At 46.5% G+C, this 21,877-nt stretch overlaps 1 protein-coding gene across 4 annotated transcripts; it reads left to right on the top strand.

Annotated features, from left to right (window-relative positions):
- Nucleotides 1-788: 788 nt before the first annotated feature.
- On the top strand, nt 789-20,835 carry acvrl1 (activin A receptor like type 1). 4 transcript variants are annotated; one of them, XM_035382177.1, is made up of 11 exons: nt 789-1,603; nt 11,274-11,345; nt 12,137-12,166; nt 12,357-12,593; nt 13,484-13,683; nt 14,327-14,426; nt 14,930-15,076; nt 15,623-15,898; nt 16,196-16,393; nt 18,340-18,470; nt 19,480-20,835. In XM_035382177.1, exons 2-11 carry the CDS (start codon nt 11,276-11,278, stop codon nt 19,624-19,626), a joined length of 1,536 nt encoding a protein of 511 aa, XP_035238068.1. In that variant the 5' UTR covers nt 789-1,603; nt 11,274-11,275; the 3' UTR covers nt 19,627-20,835. The 4 variants fall into 4 exon arrangements, with proteins under 4 accessions (XP_035238068.1, XP_035238067.1, XP_035238070.1 ...); XM_035382176.1 differs by having other exon boundaries at nt 790-1,603; nt 12,354-12,593; XM_035382179.1 differs by lacking the exon at nt 12,137-12,166 and having other exon boundaries at nt 790-1,603.
- The last annotated feature ends 1,042 nt before the right edge of the window (nt 20,836-21,877 follow it).

The raw sequence follows: 21,877 nt of genomic DNA, 5'->3' as shown, positions 1-21,877 counted from the left end.
TTTGCACAACCTCAGGGTTTTAGGCTGTATTTTGATGGTTGTATTTTTTCTTCTAAGGACTTCTAAGTTATAAATGTGGTGTGCATTGTGTACAGAATTTGTCCTCTGGTTCTTGGTTAGCAAAAACCCAGTCTGGAACTTCTGCTCATATTAATTGCGCGAATGCACTTATTTTTCTTCAATATTCTGTCCATGTTCTACTGTGCGCCCTGGTGAGAAACCAAGAGAACTTGAACAGGACATCTCAGCTTCCGAAATATAAATAAAGTCATGGTGTATGCATGTGTGTGTATATGTGTGTGTGTGTGTGTGTGTGTGTGTGTATTAGTCAATGCCTCAAGCCCAGACTGCTGGCCGCCCTGCTGCTGACCCAACTGTACAAAGTGCCACCCGTCAGCCTGGCAGGGGATTGCGGCACCTTTTCACAGTCTGGGGGGTTGTGTGTGTGTGTGTGTGTGTGCGTGCGTATCTATCTATACACACACAGACAGAGCAATCCACAAGGGTAGAAATTCACCCTTTCAGTAGGAAAAAAATGACAGCGAGATAATGCCTTCAGAACACTGAAAAAAGTAGCACCAGAAAGATAACTGGGGAATCGAACAGGATGGCGATGCGGTCCAAAAACATTACCTACTTACTGTAGTTTTCCGAATGGATATGAATATCACACAAACTGGGCTGCAATATTTCCTCGGTTCACACAACGGAGACTAGGCTTTCGTAAAGTTACAGAGGCGGTTTTGAGTGAAAATGCAATGTACTATTCATAGGCGCCAAGCTAAAGGGAAAGAAAGAGCCAGACAGAAAATGAAGGCTCGGTCAGCAACAGGAAAACAGCGCAAAGAACACATTCCAAGTAGACCCCGTCAGACAATGAGGGGAGGGACAATATCGTGCACTTAAAATATGTAATCTTACTTTGAAATCAGGAACACAGCAAGTTTAGGTCGGAACTAACTCAGATGGAGCCCGGAGACGCCGAAGAAGATTGTTAGTTTTTCCCCCCTGCGGTAGGCGTCTAGTCCGGCTCCAGAAAGGCTCATTCGTGCTTTTTGGTTTATCAACGATAGATTCAGTCTGCGATACATCTCGAACTTATGACATTCACATCAGCGCTTCTGATGTGACCGGACGTTATGTGTCAGGCATATTTTGAGGCAGTACTTTCTGTTCAAATCGTTTTTTTGGTTCAATGTTTTTTCGGCAGATGCCAATGAAGCGAGCGACTTAATGCGCCAGTGATTTTTTAAAATCATTTTTCAACATCAACAGATAGCATACTCGTGAACTGAGTCGCGTTGTAAAAATTACTCAACTCCGTAAGGGGAAGCAAAGGAAAACGAAATGCTGCAGTCCTCTGGAAATTATTAGATATGCAGTTTTCATATATTAAAGTACTCTAGCTCGTCCGTGTTTTTCGTTGGTTTGTTTTGTTTGGTTGTTCCTGACTTCTGGAAAGCATTAGGACTTACGCCGCATTATAACATGGGACATGTGTGGCGTATTTCGGAGCTGCAAGACGCTTTGGTGACTTCGTGAAGTGAGCGAGAGGAACGTACAACTTTCTGTTGAAGCCAGAGGAAATTGACCAAAATTGCAGGTAAACAATGTTATTCCTCTTTCAGTAGGGTCAAACCAGAGCCGTATCTGTGTGCGTAACGATATGCGTATAAAAACTAAATGGATCCTATCAGTGTTACTAGGTAGTTTCAATATTTAAGTATGTGGAAGTGTCGCAACCCACCGTCGTATGGATTTTAGTCGCTCGGCAAGTTTTGTATTAGCCTACATTTGGTCCAGTGATTTTATTTCCAGACATTTGCGCTTAAATTATTGGCACGTGCGAAATCCCGACCGGGAGCAGACAGCTGTGCATGGGGACTCCTCTCCTTAAAGGAGAATAAATATCGATATTTGATTGGCTGAACTAGTAAATAGAATGTAATCAATGACAAAACAATACAAGTATAAGTGTAGCTCGTAACTTGTTTGATTACTTTCCTCCTGTACTGTACTGCTGAGATGTGTTATGGTATTCGATGACCTGTCAGAGTTCCATTATCACGACTACTGTACCACTTCACTATAGGTAATCAACCATTTGCAAACTAAAATAGATTTCCTTTTCACAACCTCCTGAGTTGGTTGGTATTGATAACTGCTTGGTAACTGATATCACCGATTTCAGGACCAGAGCACAAAGGATTGCTGTATCAGGTTTAAAGAGTTTCCTCTCAAATGGGCCTCACATTTGACTGCAGTTCTATCATTATTAAAATGGATTGTAAGGAGTATGGTGAAACTGTGTCTGTGTGTGCGTGTGTTGCTGTTCCACACAGTAACATGTTGATTTATCACTGGACCCATCATAACTGCAGCCTTTAATGTAGAAAATGTTTATAGGATGTTTTGGACTCAACCATGGCATGCTCCTGACCCAGCCCTGGAACACCGTGTGGGCTGAGAGCACTTGCATACAGGTTTTTCAGAGTTTGTCTGACCTCTGACTCAGCAGGGTTGGTCTGGCTTTCAAATCAAACAGAGAGCCTTCAGGAAAAGCCCAGACACCAAATAATTGGACAAAAAGGGACACCTGGTCCCGTCTAAAGGTGTGAGGAGCTTGTGGCTATTCTGAATGGTGCTTTTTTCAAGTGAGTCTCCTCGACTAAACTCACTGGAATACCCTTGGAACCCCATTACCTAAATATATAGAACACGGGCCAGAAAAAAAATTTCAACATCCCAGGCCTTCCCTGTGGAAATAACACAGTTTTCCTCACCAACTGGACAAAGATTCAAATGTGTTATGGGACACAATAGAACTGTCACCAAGGGCCAACCCCAGGCCGTAGAATAAACTGGCTTCCATTTTGCAGCACCAAAAACCAAGGTAATTCAAATTATTTTGAATGAAGGTAAATACAGTGTTTGTCTTTATAGTGATGTTAACTATGTGACAAGGCAAAACAACAACTGGATGATCCATTAACAATGCTGCTTTACTGAGAAATCTTTGTACCCTGCTACCCTGTGACTAAATTAACTTCTGAAGAGGTAGAAAGTGTTTTAAATGACTTGCCTAGAAATAAAGTCAATGGCGTGGATGGCTAGGAGGCCGAATGCTGAAACCCTGGTGCAGCAGTGGAATGAAGCTTTGACATCGATCTTTATGGTTTGTTCATTGAACAGGATGGCGGCCGTTTCTCGGAAGGGTGCTCTTATTCACAGAAGAGACTTTAAATACTAGTCAGCTAAATTTTACACTATAATTCTAAACTTCTGTGATGATTTTGGGCCATTAGCCCATGATGTTATGATCAATGCACTTACGGAAATGCATTTACCTTGGATACACATTGATTTAATAAGATGCCTTCAAAGATATCTTCATTGAAGTAATCTTTGGAAAACATCTCACAGTTCAAATTCCCCTGTGAAAAGACAGTCTACCCTTCAGCGTTGTGAACTTTGTACTTGTGATCAATCTATCTATTTAATGGTCTTTGCCAGTGTGCCCAACCTAATATTATATTTCCAAATTGCATAGGGGGTGATGCAGTCGATGTCCAAATATCCTGTAGACAAGGAACAATTAGGAACGAAATCACTTGGATAGGTCAAAGTCTGACAAGTTTCACCGGTAAATGACAGGTAAATGGAAGGTGCCGGTTGGTGAGATTGCTAAGGAATACTCACAAGACTCAACTAAATTGATTGATCACCCCTCCCTGTGGTTATGAAGTTGGAGGCAGTAAAGTAGCACTGGCTAAGGCTCAACATTTGTTTGCCGGTGTTCAGTTTTCATGGCCATATTTCATTAACTGAACAATGAAACCATACAAACAGTGAGGAAGTGGCCATGCTCAAATACACAAACAAATCCTGACATTATCTTGCATATAAACCAAATGGAGGACAGAGTGTTCCAAACTTTGAGTGGATTCACACTGCCGCCACATTATCCCATTTACTGAGCATGCTTACTGAACTGAAATGAGGACCAGGCAGAGAGACAACTGGCTGGAGCTTTGCTGTTTTTGGATCTCCATCGATGAAAGGTCCTACTAATGAATCAGACTGAAAACAGCTTTCAGGCTGAAATTCAATCTTTGGTAAAGAAAATAAGCAGACAATCAAGACTGCATGTTCCAACTTATCATTATTATTTTTTTGTAGTCCAGGGTATGCACATATACTAGTTGTAAAGGGATTGCCCTTTGCAGGCCTCTGCAAAAATAAAGCAAAGGAATTAGCTTGGTACTGTTTGGTTTCAGCCATCTTGGGTAGCATCTCTATCTGTAGAAAGTTCTACATTTTTTATCTATGAAAAACTTTTTTGTGCTACCTGTGCAAACTGATTAATCAATTTTACAATCTGCGTGAAATGCATGACCACTGACTCTGAGTAGTTACAGGTTCTGAGATCCCTGGTATTTAAAAATGTGGGGCTCTTTGTTGTACATTTAACTGTGATTTTAAGTAAATAATTAATGCGTGTATGGGTATCTGAAAGTGGGAGGTTGAAGTGCTGTAAAATGGTAGAAGATAAAAAATACTAATACATAATGAATCAAAGTTTCCTTTCGTAGCTGTATAAACAGACTTGGAATAATGTTTCTAGTGCAGGTCTAAGCCAGGGTACCAGAGCCTGATTTTGTATAACTGTACAAAGCTTCAGTTATACCAAGCTAATGTGCTATCCAACTGTATTTAAGTAGAGCTAATGAGTTCTTCAGTTCTGAAGTTATTTGGTCACGGAAGGAAAAAGAGAGACTGTAAGAATGCAGGTCTGAAGCCCCATCCTAGGAACAGGATTAGGAGGCATCTTGAGTGCATCAGATCTAGGCTAATATTACCCAATGTGACAGAGGCATTCTGTAACTTCTGGAAATCCTGAGATAAATTGAGCAGAGGAGTACAGGGAAGCGAAAGAAAAACATGACCTCTGCTTTAAAGCATTTGCACAGGGGAGATACAGTGCCATGAAAAAGTATTTGCCCCTTTCCTGATTTCCTCTATTATTTCATATTTGACACACTGAATGGTTTCAGATCTTGAGACATAATGTAATATTAGACAAAGGGAAACTGAGGAAACAAAAAACATTTTAAAAATTTAATTTATTTCATGATAAATGTTATCACGCAACCATATCACCCACCCACCCCACAGTTAGAGCCATTATCTCCAAATAGAGAACACTTGGAACAGTGGTGAAGTTTCCCAGGAGTGACTAGCCTGCCAAAATTTATCCAAGAGCGCAGCAACAACTCATCCAGAAAGTCGCAGAAGATCCCAGAAGAACATCCAAAGAACTGCAGGCCTCTCTAGCCTCAGCTAAGGTCAGTGTTCATGACTCTACAGTAAGAAGGAGACTGGGCAAAAATGGATTTCATGGGAGAGCAGCAAGGCAGAAACCACTGCTAACCAAGAGAAACATCAATGCTCGTCTCACATTTGCAAGAAAGCACCTGGATGATCCCCAAGTCGTCTGGGATAATGTTCTGTGGGCAGGTGAATCAATCAGAAGTGGAACTTTTTGGATGACACGGGGTCCCATTATATCAGGCATAAAGCAAATGCAGCATTTCACCATCATACCAACCGTCAAACAGGGTGGTGGTAGTGTGATGGTATGGGGATGCTTTGCTGCCTCTTGACCTGGACAACTTGCCATTATTGAAGGAACCATGAAGTAGCACAAAATTCTTAAGGAGAATGTCCGGTCATCTATCCGTGAGCTGAAGTGTAATTGGGCTATGCAGCAAGACAATGATCCAGAGCACACAAGCAAGTCCACATCTGAATGGCTGAAAAGAAACAAAATGAGTGGCCTAGTCAAAGTCCTGACTTGAACCCAGTAGAGATGCTTTGGCAGGGCCTGAAATAAAGCAGTTCTGCAAAGATGAGTGAGCTAAATTCCTCCACAGTGAAGACAGATATTAAATTATAGGAAGTGTTTGGTGGCAATTATTGCTGCTAAAGGTGGTGCAACCAGTTATTACATTTAAGGGGGCAATTACTTTTTCACATTGGTGATATGAATGTTTGATTACCTTTCTCATTATATAAATGAAATTATGATTTTAAAAATGTGTTTTTTTGTTGCATTTATTCAGGTTCCCTTGGTCTATTATTACATTTTGTCTAAAGATCTGAAACCATTCAGAGTGACAAATATGCAATAATAGAGGAATCCAGGAAATAGGCAAATACTTTTTCATGGCACTGTAAGGTTGTGTGCAGGTTATGGCCAGAAAACAATCTTCATCTGTGGTAAGCACATGCCAAGGGTGCTTCTGGGACCTTTATGCTGATCCCACATTTGGCGGTACGCATGGCGTTTCCTGTGGAAGCCAAGCAGTGCACCAGTTTCCCAGAACCTCTTGCTCACATTCCTCAGAAGAGAGGTCCACCACTTGTGCCTACGTGTATGCTTTTCTTAATGAACGTTTGAGATTTTTTTGGCAGAATTCAATGCTATTGCTCTTTAGCGGTCTGGAAAATAAATGATGGCAGCTGTGCTTTGAGTGCTCTCATTCTGAGAAGGACTCTTGGGATACAGATTGTGAGGAAACAAGGTGGGGTTTCTTTCCAGATCTAGTTCATGCTGCATACCACCAGCCTTAACTGCTGGCGCTATTTTAAAAAACCCATGCTACCTTACTAAGGAGTGTGCAGTATTGGAATTTGTCATGGCAAAAACACCTGTGTTATCCTGACCCACCTGAGCTTGTGGAAAATCCTGATCTATGTGTGTGGCCTTTCTAGAGAAAAGCCACATACATAAATATCAATTTTATATTGACAAACAGTCTCACCTGAGGTGTAGCTCAACTGAAAATGATGGATCAGGTGAAAGTGGGCTATTCCTTCTCATTTCTGTGGTGTAGTGTTGTGGAAAATATACTTCTTCTTTGAGTGAATAAAAAAAAATTGTTCTATTAAAGCTCATGAAATTAGCCTTTGCGTGTGTCCACCCTTTAAATTTGTGTCCAGGAGGAATCCCACAGAGTTGGGGCTCTATCCCACTGGGCTGGTCAAAGATCCAGATCAGGACTCGGTAGTTGTGTTTTTGTCTTCCCATAGCTGCAGAGTGGTTACTAAGCGCTGAGTGCAGACCAGGCCGTGATGTCTGGATATTGCCTACGGGTCTGGATGTGACACATGGCTGTCCCCCCAGGACCCTGCCCAGGATAAGCGGGTATAGATAATGGACATGACTGTCCTTGGGTTCACGATTGGATCTTGGGCAGCAGGGCCCATGGCTTTTGAGCGGGGATTTGGGGAAATGAACATGACTGATGTGGCATTTCCCTTTTTTTGCACTGAACTGACTTCACCAGCATTTTAGAATCAAGGCCAGCAAATAGAACTAACAGACTTGAACAGTTTAACCTCTCAATCTGCTGACTCGTCTCTGACGTTCTGCTGCTGACAGAACATCAGTCATCAATCCATCAGCCCAGAGTCCAAGAGCGATCATATAGACAATCTTGTTTCCTGTCTTTTATTTTGTTGTTGTTGCTGTTTTTTTGTAGACAGACCAAAGCAGGTTCAAAGGGAGCATATTGGTGGAAACCCAACTGAAAGGCAGTGAACATGTCTGAAACCTTTGAAACCCTGTGCTAGTGAAGCGCGGGGCGGAGAGAGAGCAGGGAGCCGCTGTGCACTCTGGGAAGGGTGACTCCTGTGTGAACCACACTGCTATGCCATGACACACCACCCACAGTGTGGCAATAGGAGGGGCAGAAATCTGATTCTTGAGAGGGGGGGGGCGGTGAGCAACAATGAGTCGCTTTTCCCAGGGGCCCACTGGCCATTTAGCAGGGTTGGGTTCATACACAAACAGAGAGCGGGAAACAGAGGGAGGAAGTGTGGCGGAGCGCGCGGCGGCGGTCGCCACGGCAGCCGGGTCCTGTCTGCACCTATGGAGCGGTTTGGGTTCCCTGTTGGGGGTGGGGGCGCAGTCAGCTGTTTACACAGAAGGAGATCAAAGTGAGATTGGCGTCTCTGCCGAGTACAAAGGGAATCCGTTGAGGGGTTTGGGGTGGGGGTTCGTGATTTGAGCACTACTGTTGCGGTGCCAACGTAATACGGGCTACGGCGATAGCCTGTGGTGATACAGACCACGGCAGTTCTTCCCATTTTGCTTCTGCTGTTTGGTATTGTCAGTCAAACTGAGGCACGGTCAAGAGCACACAGTCTCAAAACGGTGTCTCAAGTTAGTTTGCCTGTTATTGTACTGTAATGCAGTCTGTGTGGTTTCGTTTTCTTAACAGCATTGAGGATTATAACACAGGTGTTCATTTAGGGGTTAATAGAGTTAATAGGAGCCAGGGAATGTCTCTGGTTATATTTTACGTGTGTTTTGCAATGAGCTTAGTATCATTCGGTCACCTTTTTCCCCTCTGATGTTTGTGAAAGGCTGATTCTCACAAACAGAAATCTGAAATTGATCCAAGCCGAGAAGGGAGATGTTCTGTCTTACAGCTGCAGTCTCATCGATTCTGACGGCAGTCCGAAGTCCAAATAATGACCATTTTCCTGTCCTGTAAGGAAGCCATTCGTGGCTGTCAGGGCAAATACAGATGTCGGGCTTCTTCTGTGGCATCTTTTGTTTTGATTTATGGGTAAGGTTTCTGCGCCATTACAAACGGATCCTTCAAAATGCGAAACCTCACCGCCGATGATTGCCGAAATACCACCAACTGGCACAATCTCATGTGTAGACAGTTCCTGTGGAAAATGCGGACTGCCGTGAAAAACAGAAACCGCATTTTGTTATCTTGGCTGCTCTTTGTTAACTGTTCTACTATGGTGGAAGTAAACAATCATTTTAACGAGGGGCATTTAGTCTTTGATTTCCTGGGTGTGGGCAGCTTAGGGAGGAAGGTTGATAACCCATTTTGTGGGTCATTTGTTTTACTTGTGTTAGTTTTTATTCCTTAACTTCCTTAATAATCCACACAATGTGTGACATTTTTATTCATTTTTCAAAATGTATATGCTCCATGTTATTCAACTATGTGTGGGTTATCAACATTCAGTGACCTCAGGGAAAAGGAGTATGAAAATAGACTGTTGCGTTATGTAATGGTTTCACTAACCAAATCTGCCTAAAAAGGGCACACTTCACACTGGAGCACTCACACTCACACAAATGCTCTCACAAATGCGCACATACACACACAGTGACTGAACACACAAACACACACACACACACACAGCCACTGGGTGCACACACACACACACACACACACATACACACGTACACACACACACAGTCACTGAATGCACACACAAACACACACACACACACACACACACATACACATGTACACACACACAGTCACTGAATGCACACACAAACACAAACACACACACACACACACAAACACACTCATCTGGGTTGCGTGACCCACGGCAGCGCAGACCTAAACAATGAGCAGACCCAGGCTGGCTAGCCGGGGCGCGGACCCTCAATAGCAGGAAGTAAAGCCATCAATATTTACTCTGTACAGTGAGCGGACAGGCTGCCCCCCCCTCCCCACAGGCAGAGTCCTACAGTGCTGTTTAAACCCCCCCACCCCAGCCCATCCCCACCACCCACTCCTAAGTGGTGCAATTAGAAGGCAGGCAGACTGGCTGGATCCTCGGTCCGTGTTGTTTTTATGTTCATAACTTCCTCTGTTTTCGGACCGGGGGCACCGGGAGAGACGCTGCTTCCTAGCGCTGGTTTTGAGCTAAAGATGCTGTCAGGCAGCTGAACAAACATCTCTGGGGGCGGGTGGGCGGGCGGCGGGGAGCTTGGTGCCTAAGTGACTGTGAGGGGTATGTCAGATGGAGTGGAAAGCAAGGAGAGAAACAACAAACAGAAAAAGAGAGAGAACGCACTAGAACAGAGAATGTCACAAGTATAGAGTGTAGTTGGTTTTTATCGAATGCAATGATGTTGCAAGTGGCATTCAAGGCTGACGAGCAACCCGTATATGAATCTCCTCGCGTGGCCCGGGGGGTTCAATTCCCTGCAAAGGCACTTTCTGCACTCTGATACCGTCTCTGTCTGTAACCCTTTCTGCTTTCCCCCCATTTGAATAAAGAAGAAATGCATGAGGAGAGTGTCTCCTTTAGAATGGTTTTAATTTTAAATAAAATTAACATTTGTGGTAAGTGACCGGACTAAAAGGAATCAGTTTGGAAAAGCTGAAAAGAATGTGTTGCTGCGCGGTCTAATCATTAGGACTGGGCAGCGCTTTGCTGAGAATTCTGACCTGACAGCATGTGTTGCAGGCAGTGCGTGAGGTTTAATGTATCGCAGCTGTCCCACTTGTCAGGTAATATAACCTAGCTTAAGTAATTCAAGAGGATATAAACATCAGTGAGAGGGGAGAGATTAAGTCTTTTTGAAAGTCTTTTCCCTGCATCCAAGGTATAAAATTAACCCTACGATAACAATATATCCAGAACAAACTCACACTGTTCTCTCTGTGCTGGCTGACTGACATACAGTAGACTAACTGCTGATATAAGGAGTTAGCCTCCGACAAACGTTCTGTGAAATGTTAGTCAGTTTTGCAGAGTTAAATTAGACCTTAGCACAGGGCCTGTGAATGGCTCACCTTTACCTGTGTGGCACGCCAACCACAACGTGCTTCGCCGTAAAGTCGCCCGGGGAGGGAGGGTCTTCGTTTAGGTAGGCACTCTCCAGCTTATCGCTCAACAGCGCCTCCTTTGGTCATCAGCCCCCTGCGGTTTGTCCGCACCGGCAGCACGTGAATGGAGGCCTGGTGGCGGCTGCACAGTGAAGAGAAGCTTCAGCTGGGGGCGCAGACTTCGGGGGGGGGCAACATACATTACCGGTCTGCGACCCCCCCCCCCCCCTCCAAAGTGGCCAGGGAAAAGAAAAGCAAGCTGAGTAAATCACCAGGGATGGAGCCATCTGTAAAGATGGATAGATGGACAGACAGACAGACTTTGACTGATATAAAGACAGATGGAGGTTGTGGGTACCATTTCCACAGTTGGTACAGGTGACTTGACTTGATTGTCAAAGATTTGCGTAACTTCATTGAATACGTGCAAATAATAAATAAAAAGGCAATTTTCAGCAAATGGCTGTCGACAAACACAGGGGTGAGAACTTGTGCATTTCGTGATTTAACATTTCTTTGTGGCTTGAGAACTGTGCTTAGAGAAGCCTCGCAGGTAAGTTTCTAAGCCGATAAAATAACGCAAATGGTGAGATCTCTGTTCTCTCTGTCTGACAGAGATGGGGCGAGCCGCTCTGTATAAAGTGCTGTTAGTTGGGTGGAGTCTTTGGTCCTCTACAGCTCTCGCAGGTGAGTCAACACTGTCACAGCAGATCATATGCTTTCATATTGCATTTGTTTCCCACTGACTGTATATTAACCGTCCATCAGAACTGATTTACAAAATTCATAAATATATGATCAATTATATTGGCATGTCATTATAGTGACACCAGGGACCAGTTTAACATTTGTAGGTTTCATTTCAAACATTTATGTGTGTGTGGTGTAGATGTGGAGGTGTGTGTGTATGAATGTGTGTGAGTATGTGTGAGTGCTCAGTGGCTTTGTGTGTGTGTGTATGGATGGTGCCGATATAGGTGTATGTGTGAGTGTGCGTGTGCGTGAGAGTGTGTGTGTGTGTGTGTGTTAGCGCTCAGTGGCTGTGTGTATATGGATGGTCCAGAGATATGTGTGTGTGTGTGTGTACGTGTTTGCTGCTGCAGATGTGGAGGTGTGTGTGAGAGTGCGTGTGCGTGTGCGCTCAGTGGCTGTGTGTGTGTCTGTGATTGGTGCAGATGTAGAGATGTGTTCCTCTGGCTGTGGAACAATGGGACTCAGAGGAAGCAGCTCTTCCTGCTCAGCCCAGAGTGAGGGCTCCTGGTGACCTGCAGAACAGCTCTGAGAGCTCTCTCTAAACGCACTCACGCACACCCCAGCGCACCCTCCCCTCCCTCCATGCAGAGAGCTGCTTTACCCCCTGCACCCACTTTCACCCGCACAGCCCACTTTCACAGTCCAGGAGAGAATGGCTGTCGCATGTTCAGACATAATCATAAAATGCCATCAAACCCTTAAATATTTCTCTTGTTTCACTGCAGACCAAAGATCTGGTGGTTCATCTTCAGGAGGTATATATTGTGTGTGTGCTAGTGTGCATGCATGTTTGTGTCTGTGTTTAATCTTTGGATTATTTCATTTACATTGTTAATGTCCAGAAGGGCGATCATATTTCTGTTCTTTGTCTGCCTTCTCTGTACCCGTCTCCTCTGTACCTCTGTGTGTGCGTGTGTGTGTATGTGTGTGTGTGTGTTCCAGCAGTGAGGCCCGGCGGGGGCCAGCTGCAGTGTGTGTGTGAGAACTCGCACATCTGCAGCAACAGCACCTGCTGGGGTGACGTGTGCTACTTCACCAAGGTCGCTGGTCACAAGGAGTGGGGCTGCTTGATGAGAGACCACAGGGAGCAGTGTTATGCCTCTGGAATCCCGGACCTCTTCGCTGAATGCTGCTCCGACTACCCTCTCTGCAACGCCAACATCCTGGTGCCCACTGACCCAGGTCTGAGCATCGCACCAAATACAAAAGCCAAGAGGGCAAAACAGCATTTTATTCAGTGTGTCTTTTAAGAGCGTTTTGTATTAGCCATCAAAGTTTTACTAATTCATTTGGGACTTTGAGGACTCTTGTAGATATCTTTGCCACCAGTTTTTAAAAAGTGAGCTGGCAATCTTGACAGGATTTAACGGCCCTGCCAGTGCCGCTCCACCAATATTTCTCCATATTGTCTCCAATGAGGACAGAGTACCGGTCAGTGCTGCCACCATGTGTCCAGTGATGGCACTGCATGCATGTGATATTCCTATGAGGACTTCTTCCTCATTATCACAGAAAATCAAACCGGTGTTCCTCAAGTATTCATAATCTTTAGCAAAAGCTGACCAGTCAGCATCTTTGAAGATCTCTGTTCACACCATTGTTTAATATTAAAGTGGGAAATTGTGGGAAATATCAGGTGACTTTGGCTTATGGCTCCCCTGATGTGCTCTGGAACTGAGGCATGTTCATTCCCACCTGGAACAATCTGCTGGAGCATTCACAGTTCTGCAGAAAATCAGCTGTCCCCAACGGCAGGACTTAATGTTGAGTTGCCAGGCGACTGGGGGGGGGGGGGCTGGACTCTGCCTTCCATTTGGTGATGAGTCGCCTATGGCTGTGTTGTAGAAAGGGTGGAAAAGATCACTTCTACGGTTTTTTGCACTGGCATTGAAATGCAGGCCTGGAGCTAGCCAATCGGCTGATGATGGAGAAAGATTTCAGTTTCTCTCCAAAACATGACCCCCACCATCCAAACATGCCTTCTGACGAGTCACATTCTTTGTGGGGACCAGAGACCCAGACTGTCCCGTGTGTTCTGACCCGGTAGCTCTTTCGCCATTCCCTCTCTGCAGATCCAGGAGTTAAGCCGAATAAGGTGGAGGAGAGCATGGTGCTGCTGGTGGGCATCCCGCTGCTGGTCCTGCTCGTTCTGTCGGCGGCGGCGTGCGGGCTCGTCTGGTGGAGGCGGTCGCGGCGACAGTTCGCCCGCACTGCCCTCACCGAGGACGTCACCGCGCTCAAGGTGACGGGAGGACCAGACCCCACGTACGGGGTAGGTGTCGCCGTGCTGAGGGGTCGCCACGGCGATGTGAGCCCTCAGAAAAAAAGTCTGCTGTGCACTGTATGACAACCTGATTGCAGTCTATACAAATAAGATTTATTAATTAGTTGGTTCATTTGTTGGTTAAAAGTGGTTCCTTCTGGTGCAGGGGGTGGTTTAAGCAATTATAGAAGGCAGAGAAAATGTTTCATTCAGACTATACAGGGTCCAGCGCACCCCACCCCACCCCCTTCATCTACTAAAAATCTCTACTGTGTTTTTGGGGTCAGTGAGGGTGATGATGGTGCAGCTTCATCCTGCCCATCCTCTCCAGCTGTCCCCACAGAGTAAGCAGTTTAGTTAGAGGCCCTGTGTGAGGCTGAAGTTGGTGCATGTTGGCATCAGTTTGTGGGTGTGTCTGTTGACAGCCTTATCTGTGCCTGGTAATGTCAGCATGTGGATGATGTCAGTATGTGGGTGTGTCTGGGAATGTCAGTATGTCAGCTTATTGGATGATTTTCAGTACGTGAGCACATTTGGTTACATCAGTATCAGGGCATGTCCAGTAACGTCAGTACCTGGATGAGCTGTGTGATGTCAGTACGTGGTCGTGCGCTCTGCAGTACGCATGTGATGAGTTCTGTGCTGTCTGCAGGATATCTTTGATGAGTTCTGCACATCGGGCAGTGGGACAGGCCTGCCTTACCTGGTGCAGAGGACCATGGCCCGACAGATCACCCTGGCTGAGTGCGTCGGTGAGAAGCACACGCTCGCAGCACGCAGTCCTTCTCCCACACTCTCACCCACAGCCTCCCGTAATGACAGCGCTGTAATGTACTGCATTCCCCTGCAAAATGCGCCTGGAAAATATTCCTCCTTCTCTTTGATTGACGAAATGGCGTAAATTGAAGGTGTCACACAAACAGTTTGGGCAAGTTCATTAAGGTGATAAACCAAATTTTCCGCACTGTGCCAGTACAGAAATACAAACTAAGACTGGCATTTGTGTGAGTTAAGGACAAATGGCCTTTATCTCAGACATGGAGAAACTGGTTCTGACCGGTCTGGCTAGGGTTACTCCACAGGTAGCTATAGAGTTAGACACACATGTGGATCAGACAAATTTTTAGTTTTCAAACCTGGATTGTTTTCCATCATGACACAGTGTCTTTTTCTCTGCCTTTGTGTTTGTCCCTGTCTGCCCTTGTGGCTAACGTTCAGTCTGTGATCAGGTGCGCGTATCTGTCTGTCCTCCCAGGTAAGGGACGCTACGGCGAGGTGTGGCGGGGCACATGGATGGGGGAGCGTGTGGCGGTAAAGATCTTCTCGTCCCGTGACGAGCAGTCCTGGTTCCGCGAGACTGAGATCTACAACACGGTGCAGCTGCGCCACGAAAACATTCTGGGTGAGACCTCCCATCCACAGGGGGCGCTGTTACTAATGAGCGGCAGAGAGAAGCTCCAAAACCAAAAAACATTTATTTCTTTCCTGGAGTAATCCATTAACTATGAATGGCTTGAGAACAGAGTCCTGAAATCTCACACATTGCTGAGTCTCGGACATCAAGTCTTGCATGCCGGAACTATGTCTCACACTCTTGCACTCTGTGATTGCACATTTGAATATGCATTTGTTACTTTCCTCACTTTCCTGCTCGATGTCATGCTGTATGTGATATCAAACTACTACATGGTAGTATTTGCTACAAAATGCTGGTTCAAGGTTCTGGCAACAAGACTGCAGGTCAATTTTGTCAGTCACACAACTACCCAATTCCAAATCTTCCCTTAACACCAAATCTATACTTCCCCCTTCTCTCCAAAACCAGGTCATAATGCTGTTACTGTATTGGTTATTGGTTCATAATGGGTTGTTACCACACTGGCAATATGTTGTTACCATGTTGCTGACGTGTTGTGCATGCTCCCAATGCTCCTCCCCCTCGCCGCAGGCTTCATCGCGTCTGACATGACGTCCAAGAACTCGAGCACGCAGCTGTGGCTTGTGACGCACTTCCACGAGCTGGGCTCCCTGTACGACTTCCTGCAGTACAGCACGCTGGACCCCGAGGGCTGCCTGCGGATGTGCCTGTCGGTGGCCTGCGGCCTGGTGCACCTGCACACAGAGATCCTCTGCACGCAGGGCAAACCCGCCATCGCCCACCGCGACCTCAAGAGCCGCAACATCCTGGTGAAGAGGAACGGCCAGTGCTGCATCGCTGACCTTGGTACGCCAGGCTGGGACATGTGGAGCGTTTTGGGGTTAAAATTAAGGCGTTGGCGGGAAAGGGGGTGGTTGGGGCTAAACTGGATAAAAAATTAGGTGGGAGGATGGTATGGCGGAGATTGAGGAAAGACAGAAATGAAAGGGGGGATGAATGATTCAGGGAAGGGGCGGGTCATAGTTGGTACGTGGGAAACTCCAGGAAAATGTACCATCACACCTGCATCATACTGTACACACGCCCGGTGTTCAGTGCACAACCTCTGACATCTGACCTCTGACCCCCCTCCTACACGCACAGGCCTGGCCGTCATGCACTCCCAAACCAACGACTACCTGGACATGGGGAACAACCCACGGGTGGGAACCAAGCGCTACATGGCGCCTGAAGTTCTGGATGAGACCATACGGATGGACGTGTTCGAGTCCTTCAAGCAGACGGACATCTGGGCCCTGGGGCTGGTGCTGTGGGAGATAACCCGCAGGACACTGGTTAACGGTGAGTGCCGCAGCTTGGGCTGCTATGCCGCACAGTGACCAGAGGGGTCGCTGTCCTGTGACCAGCCTGGGAGAAACCCAGCAGACTGAAACCCTCCCTCCCTCCCTATGGCCAATTATGCGCCGCCTCTCAGGGCCACAGGCCAGAATGGTCAGAAAGTACCACCTGGGATTTTTTATTAAGAGACAGGCACACTGTGAGACAGACTGACTTCTGTCATCACCCAGACCTCCCTTTTCACCCTCACTCTCTCTTTCTCACTCTCTCCCATTCTCATTTTGTTTCTCCCTCTCTGTATCATTCTCTTCTCTATCTTTTCTCTCTCTCTCTCTCTCTCTCTCTCCTCTCTCTCTGTCTTTATTAAAAAGTGAAGCATTCTTTATTTGTGTGGTGAGTCAAATTGTGTTGGTAAAGTAACAAATGCAGCGAAGATATTAACAACCTCCCCCAACAAAATCCCCATTTTCTTTGCCCTCCCCATGCCATCCATTTCCGTGATTATTTTCTCCCTCCGCGTCTCTCTCCCTTTCTCCCCTGCAGTCCCCCGCTCGCTCTCTCCTTGCTCTCTCCCTCTCCCTGCTCTCTCTCCCCGCTCTCTCTCTCTCCCTATGTCCTATCCTGCTCTCCCTCTCCCCGCTTTCTCTCCCCTGCAGTCCCCCGCGCTCTCTCTCCCCGCCCTCTCTCCCTGCGCACTCTCCCCTCTCTCTCCCCGCCCTCTCTCCCTGCGCACTCTCCCCTCTCTCTCTCCCCCTCTCTCCCTGCGCACTCTCCCCTCTCTCTCTCCCCCTCTCTCCGTGTCCTATCCCGCTGCCTGATTAGCTGCTCGGTAATTATAAACAGTCTTATCTGGTGTCAGCACTCGGGCTCACACAGCCCAGATGGCGGTGCGCGCTCGCACGCTCCAGACGGGCCTCGCCGAGCTCCAGGGACGCACTCGTATCTGCGGCTCCCTCCGCCCGGCTCCCGCTGCATCTGCTCCGCTCCCCTGCCCGTCTTAACTCCTGCCTCCAGCGATTCATTGCCCCAGCGTTCGCAGAACTGCCGCAGGCCCTGTCCCAGATACGCTTAAAGGGGGAGGAGGCCTTTATTATGCATTATTTGCACTGTAATTAACCGCTCTGAATGAGTGCATGTGAATGTCATTTGTAATTTTGGTCGTCTCGTCATCTGGGCTGAGACTTACAGTTTTCCCCTCTGTCTCTCCACCTCTCCTCTGCTCTGTTTCTTTTTTCTACCTTTTTATCGGGAGCTCTGGCAGTTTTCCTCATTTTCTTGGCAGGCCGGTGTTTTTAGAACTGGCCAGGCCCTCCTTTCACCAGAGAGCTCTCGATTTATTTATTTATCTACTCCACAGAGATAATGCAACATTTTCAACATGGATGTAAGAGCATCCGGTATGATGTTCCAGAGTTCGCTCAAAGGTTACATGTAATCTGCAGGGTTTAAACAACACTGTGGTAATGTGGTCAACTGTAGTCTGTAAGCCAAGGTTCCCTAAATCTCAGTCCTGGAGTCCCCAGGGTGTGCGTCTTTTAGTTGTTGCTCTGCACTTAGAGTAGTTTAATGCAGTTAACTCAACTCAGCAGGATTTTTTTAATTGTTGCTGATTTTAAGGTGAGAACAACCCCCAGCAGATCCTGAAGCCACCCAGGCCTGGTCTGGGTGCAGAATTGTGCACTCTGGGTATGTACTGCAGATCAGGGGTGTCCAATCTTATCTGAAAACAAATTAAGACCTTAGTAAGTAGAATCATGTGCCTTAATGCTGGGCTAAATAACCTGCACCCACACTGGCGCTTTTCGGATTAGGTCGGACAGCCCTGGACTGTAGGCTCTGGGTTTGTGTATGGGACGGGCTTAGACCGCAAGACTCTCTGGCGGAGAGACGTGTTGGGATGTGATTGTGTCCTTAAGCATGTCGTGCTGTTTTCTCCGATGTGTCCTCAGGGATTGTGGAGGAGTATCGTCCCCCCTTCTTTGACGTGGTGCCCTCAGACCCCAGCTTTGAGGAGATGAAGAAGGTGGTCTGTGTGGACCAGTACAGACCTAGCCTGCACAACCGGCTCCACTCGCACCCGGTGAGCCAGCTGAGAGAGAACCACAGAGAACCACGCACACACACACAACCATCATCCATTATATACACACGTGCATGCAGACTCCACAGAGAGAGGATCTGGCTGTGGCCTGGGACCCAGAATCTCCTTGCAAGGCCAGAGTGCTAACCACTGTACCACTGTAATAAATCTCCATTATGTGCTCAATCACACACACAGCCAGCCAATCAGAGACAGCCAAAAAGGAAGCCACCACTACACACTCCAAAACAATTATAAATCACCACATGTGCACACACATACACCCACAATCGCACCCAGTCAGTCATTCAATTGGAAACACTCTCCTTTCATGCAACTGGAAAACCACCACAATCTGTCAGTCAATAATAAACTGCCACTGCAGAAAAATATAAACAGAACACCCTCATAATCAGAAACCAACATCTCTATCACCAATACACAATAACAGGCCACCATGGTACACACACAGTTGGAAAACCATCATCTCTCTCACCGATACAGAAAAAGAATCCAGTATTATAAACATGCATGCACACAATCAGAATTTACATTACGTACCCACATATACACAGCACCTTTTGCATGGCTGAAGCCAAGCAGAATAAGCACATGAGCAACACTTCCCCCTAGTGTTGGAGTGCTGGGTTTTCTCTGTAAGGGACCTGGGTATCCATCTCAGCTAGCTAACCACATCTGTTGGATCAGAAACTGCAATACACACTCACACATATGCACACAATAGAAATAATGACTTTTAATTAAACTTTACTGAGTCAAACAACCACTAGTCCCTCAAACACATCCTCATAACCAACCATAAAATTACAAAGTCATTCTAATATGAGCACTCCCCCTGTACCTCTGTGTACCACATGCTGTGGTTTGGCATGTGACTTTGTTTCAATGGCACTTTGTGTTGGTTCCAAGAATTTAGCCCTAGGACAGAAATGCTCCATTGACCTAAACCATGTGACCATTGAACCAATGACCTTTCCTCGTTGCCCAGATCCTCTCCGCCATCGCCAAAATCATGAAGGAGTGCTGGTTCCAGAACCCTCCGGCCCGCCTCACTGCCCTTCGCGTGAGCAAGACCCTCTCCAAACTGGACCAGGACCACGACTACAGCCCCAACAAGCTCAAGCTGGACCTCTAGACCCGCCAGGCTCACAGTCCTATCCCCAAAAGACCAAAACTGCCCCGCCCTCACCTGCCACCAAACCACCCGCGTGGCCTTCAGCTGACCCCTACAGCACACTTCACAGTACCTGATATGCAGCCTGATGAAGGATATTTATATTTTACTGCTCCTGGCATTCCCTGGCTTTTTGGGCGTGGCATCATTCTAAAGGGCATGGCACTTTGGCGGAAGCCCTTGGAGTGGCCAGCGAAGACAGAGGGGGTTTGAGGACTCCCCTGCCCTGCCCAGCGAGCCTCTGCCACCCTTGGAAGGCGGTCCAGGAGCACAGGAGTCTGTGTGGGGTGGTGTAAGTCTGCACTGGCACCAACACACAGCGTCTCTAGACTGCGGCCCGGCTGCTGCTCTTCCCCTGCTCCCATTCCTTTACTTCAGAAAGACATTCTGTTTCCAGGGTTCACGCCATTTCCGCTACGGTGAATCCACAGTGTCAGCGCTGTGTGATATTTACTGTAGATCGACACGATTTGTTAAAAGTCTCCGTGTGATGAGAGTTGTGATGAAATGTCTGTCACCATCGACGTGAAGCGAGGACGACCTGGGCAGGAGCAAGCATGTGACTCTCTGAGGTATCTGCGCAGAAACAGTGCGTGGCGCGAGGCTCTGCGCAGATCGGTGCTAAAACAGGAACGCTGGAACCTCTTCTGAATGGGCATTTGCTGTAATTCTATACGGATTCCACTGCTGCAGTCTGCCGAAGGGAACCTGGAATATTAACATCTTTCCGTTCTGTTCACCAGCTTGGTCTTACTAAAAACACTTAAACCCCCTGTAATTACCCTTGCACTCATTTCATTTATACGGATATATGGATGACAGAGTATTTCACACTGCCATTGCTATTTGCCAATAAACACTCTCTCTGTAAGAGTTGCTCTAAGCTAATAAACTATCTTTATATCTAGGCCTTGATAAGGGCATATACTTTGAACTGTGTTGGTTTTCCCGGTGTTCTTTTTTATTCATTTGTTATTTGTGATGCTGATTGATTTTAAACCTAATGTCTTAATTAAAATATAATATGCAATATTTTATTCACAAAACGATATTGGTAATATATTAAGAGAAAGGCTAATTATAATCACTTGACTTCATCCCAGGCTGAGAACATATACAGAATGTTAAAGGGAAATAAACAATAAATACAAGTTTCTCCCCTCCACTTGAGCAGTGTGAGGTGCGGTTTGTTGTGACTTCATCTGTGAGTTTCCGGCGTTTCCATGTTGTGCCATGCGTTCCTGAGCTTGTTATTCTCAAAGGAAGTGGGATTTGAGGTTTGCGGCAAATTTAATTGCAATACTGTAATTTTCCTACTAGAGGGCGCCAGAGGTTTGCTCTGGCCCTGTTACATTAGCGCCCGACTAAACACAAACTCCTAGCGTTAATTTCAGCGCACTCCAGTCCTGTCACGTAGATACGTGCAGCATTGTTCTGGCTTTGGAGTAACACGCTATTCAATTAACACTTTAAGTTATTAAAGAGCTTAAGAGCTTTTCTGCAGTTGAGAAATGAAATAAAAACTCTGTGTAACTAAATCCCTCTGAACATCCATCCACAGAAACCCCCACACACTGCAGAGCAGGGCTTTGGAACACAATGCTGGAGTTTAAATAACATTCAGCCCACTGTCTGTGATCGTATTTCATGCAGACCTATATTTCCAATGCAAAGAGACATCACGGATATCATTTCCATGGGAACACAGGTGACCCCGCCCTGCTCCTCCCACCACTGACACAAACAGGCCCACATACACACACACTTTTATTGTAGTCTGTGTCAGTAATGGGTGTTTCGCTGTGCAGCTTCTAACACGGGTGTGCGTGTTTTCAGAACTACAGCAAATGTATTTGTGTCTGTACTTCCCTAAATCATTGCTCATATGTGCCGGGGTGTATAAATATATATCTGTGTGTGTGGGAGGGAATGGGCCTCAGACAGATAATGCTTCCTTCAAAGCCCCTGTCTGTCCGGTCAGACAGGCTGGAGAGGGGGGCTATTTTTAAAATGGCGGGGGAGGGCGAGGGGTGTGGGGGCGTTGGACTGGGATGCAGAGGGGTCGTAGCCCAGTTCCTGTTCAAAGCACGGAGCCTCGTTGAAAAGCTTCCTCTTATATGTCACTTATTTTATTTTATTTTATTGGGCCAAACTAAATGTTATTACCCTCCAAATGTATATCTGAACAGGCAGACACAGTCTATTGTGTGAA

The sequence above is a fragment of the Anguilla anguilla genome, chromosome 11 (genome assembly GCF_013347855.1).
Source record: "Anguilla anguilla isolate fAngAng1 chromosome 11, fAngAng1.pri, whole genome shotgun sequence".
Taxonomy (NCBI): domain Eukaryota; kingdom Metazoa; phylum Chordata; class Actinopteri; order Anguilliformes; family Anguillidae; genus Anguilla; species Anguilla anguilla.
Note: the sequence above shows the minus strand (reverse complement) of the source record. Positions and strands in the feature narration are given on the sequence as shown.

Coding starts and splice junctions, on each gene's coding strand:
- acvrl1 (XM_035382176.1), top strand. CDS start 11,276: ATGGGGCGAGCCGCTCTGTATAAAGTGCTGTTAGTTGGGTGGAGTCTT. Junction 12,594..13,483: donor CCTGGTGCCCACTGACCCAG/GTCTGAGCATCG, acceptor CCCTCTCTGCAG/ATCCAGGAGTTAAGCCGAAT. Junction 16,394..18,339: donor CCGCAGGACACTGGTTAACG/GTGAGTGCCGCA, acceptor ATGTGTCCTCAG/GGATTGTGGAGGAGTATCGT.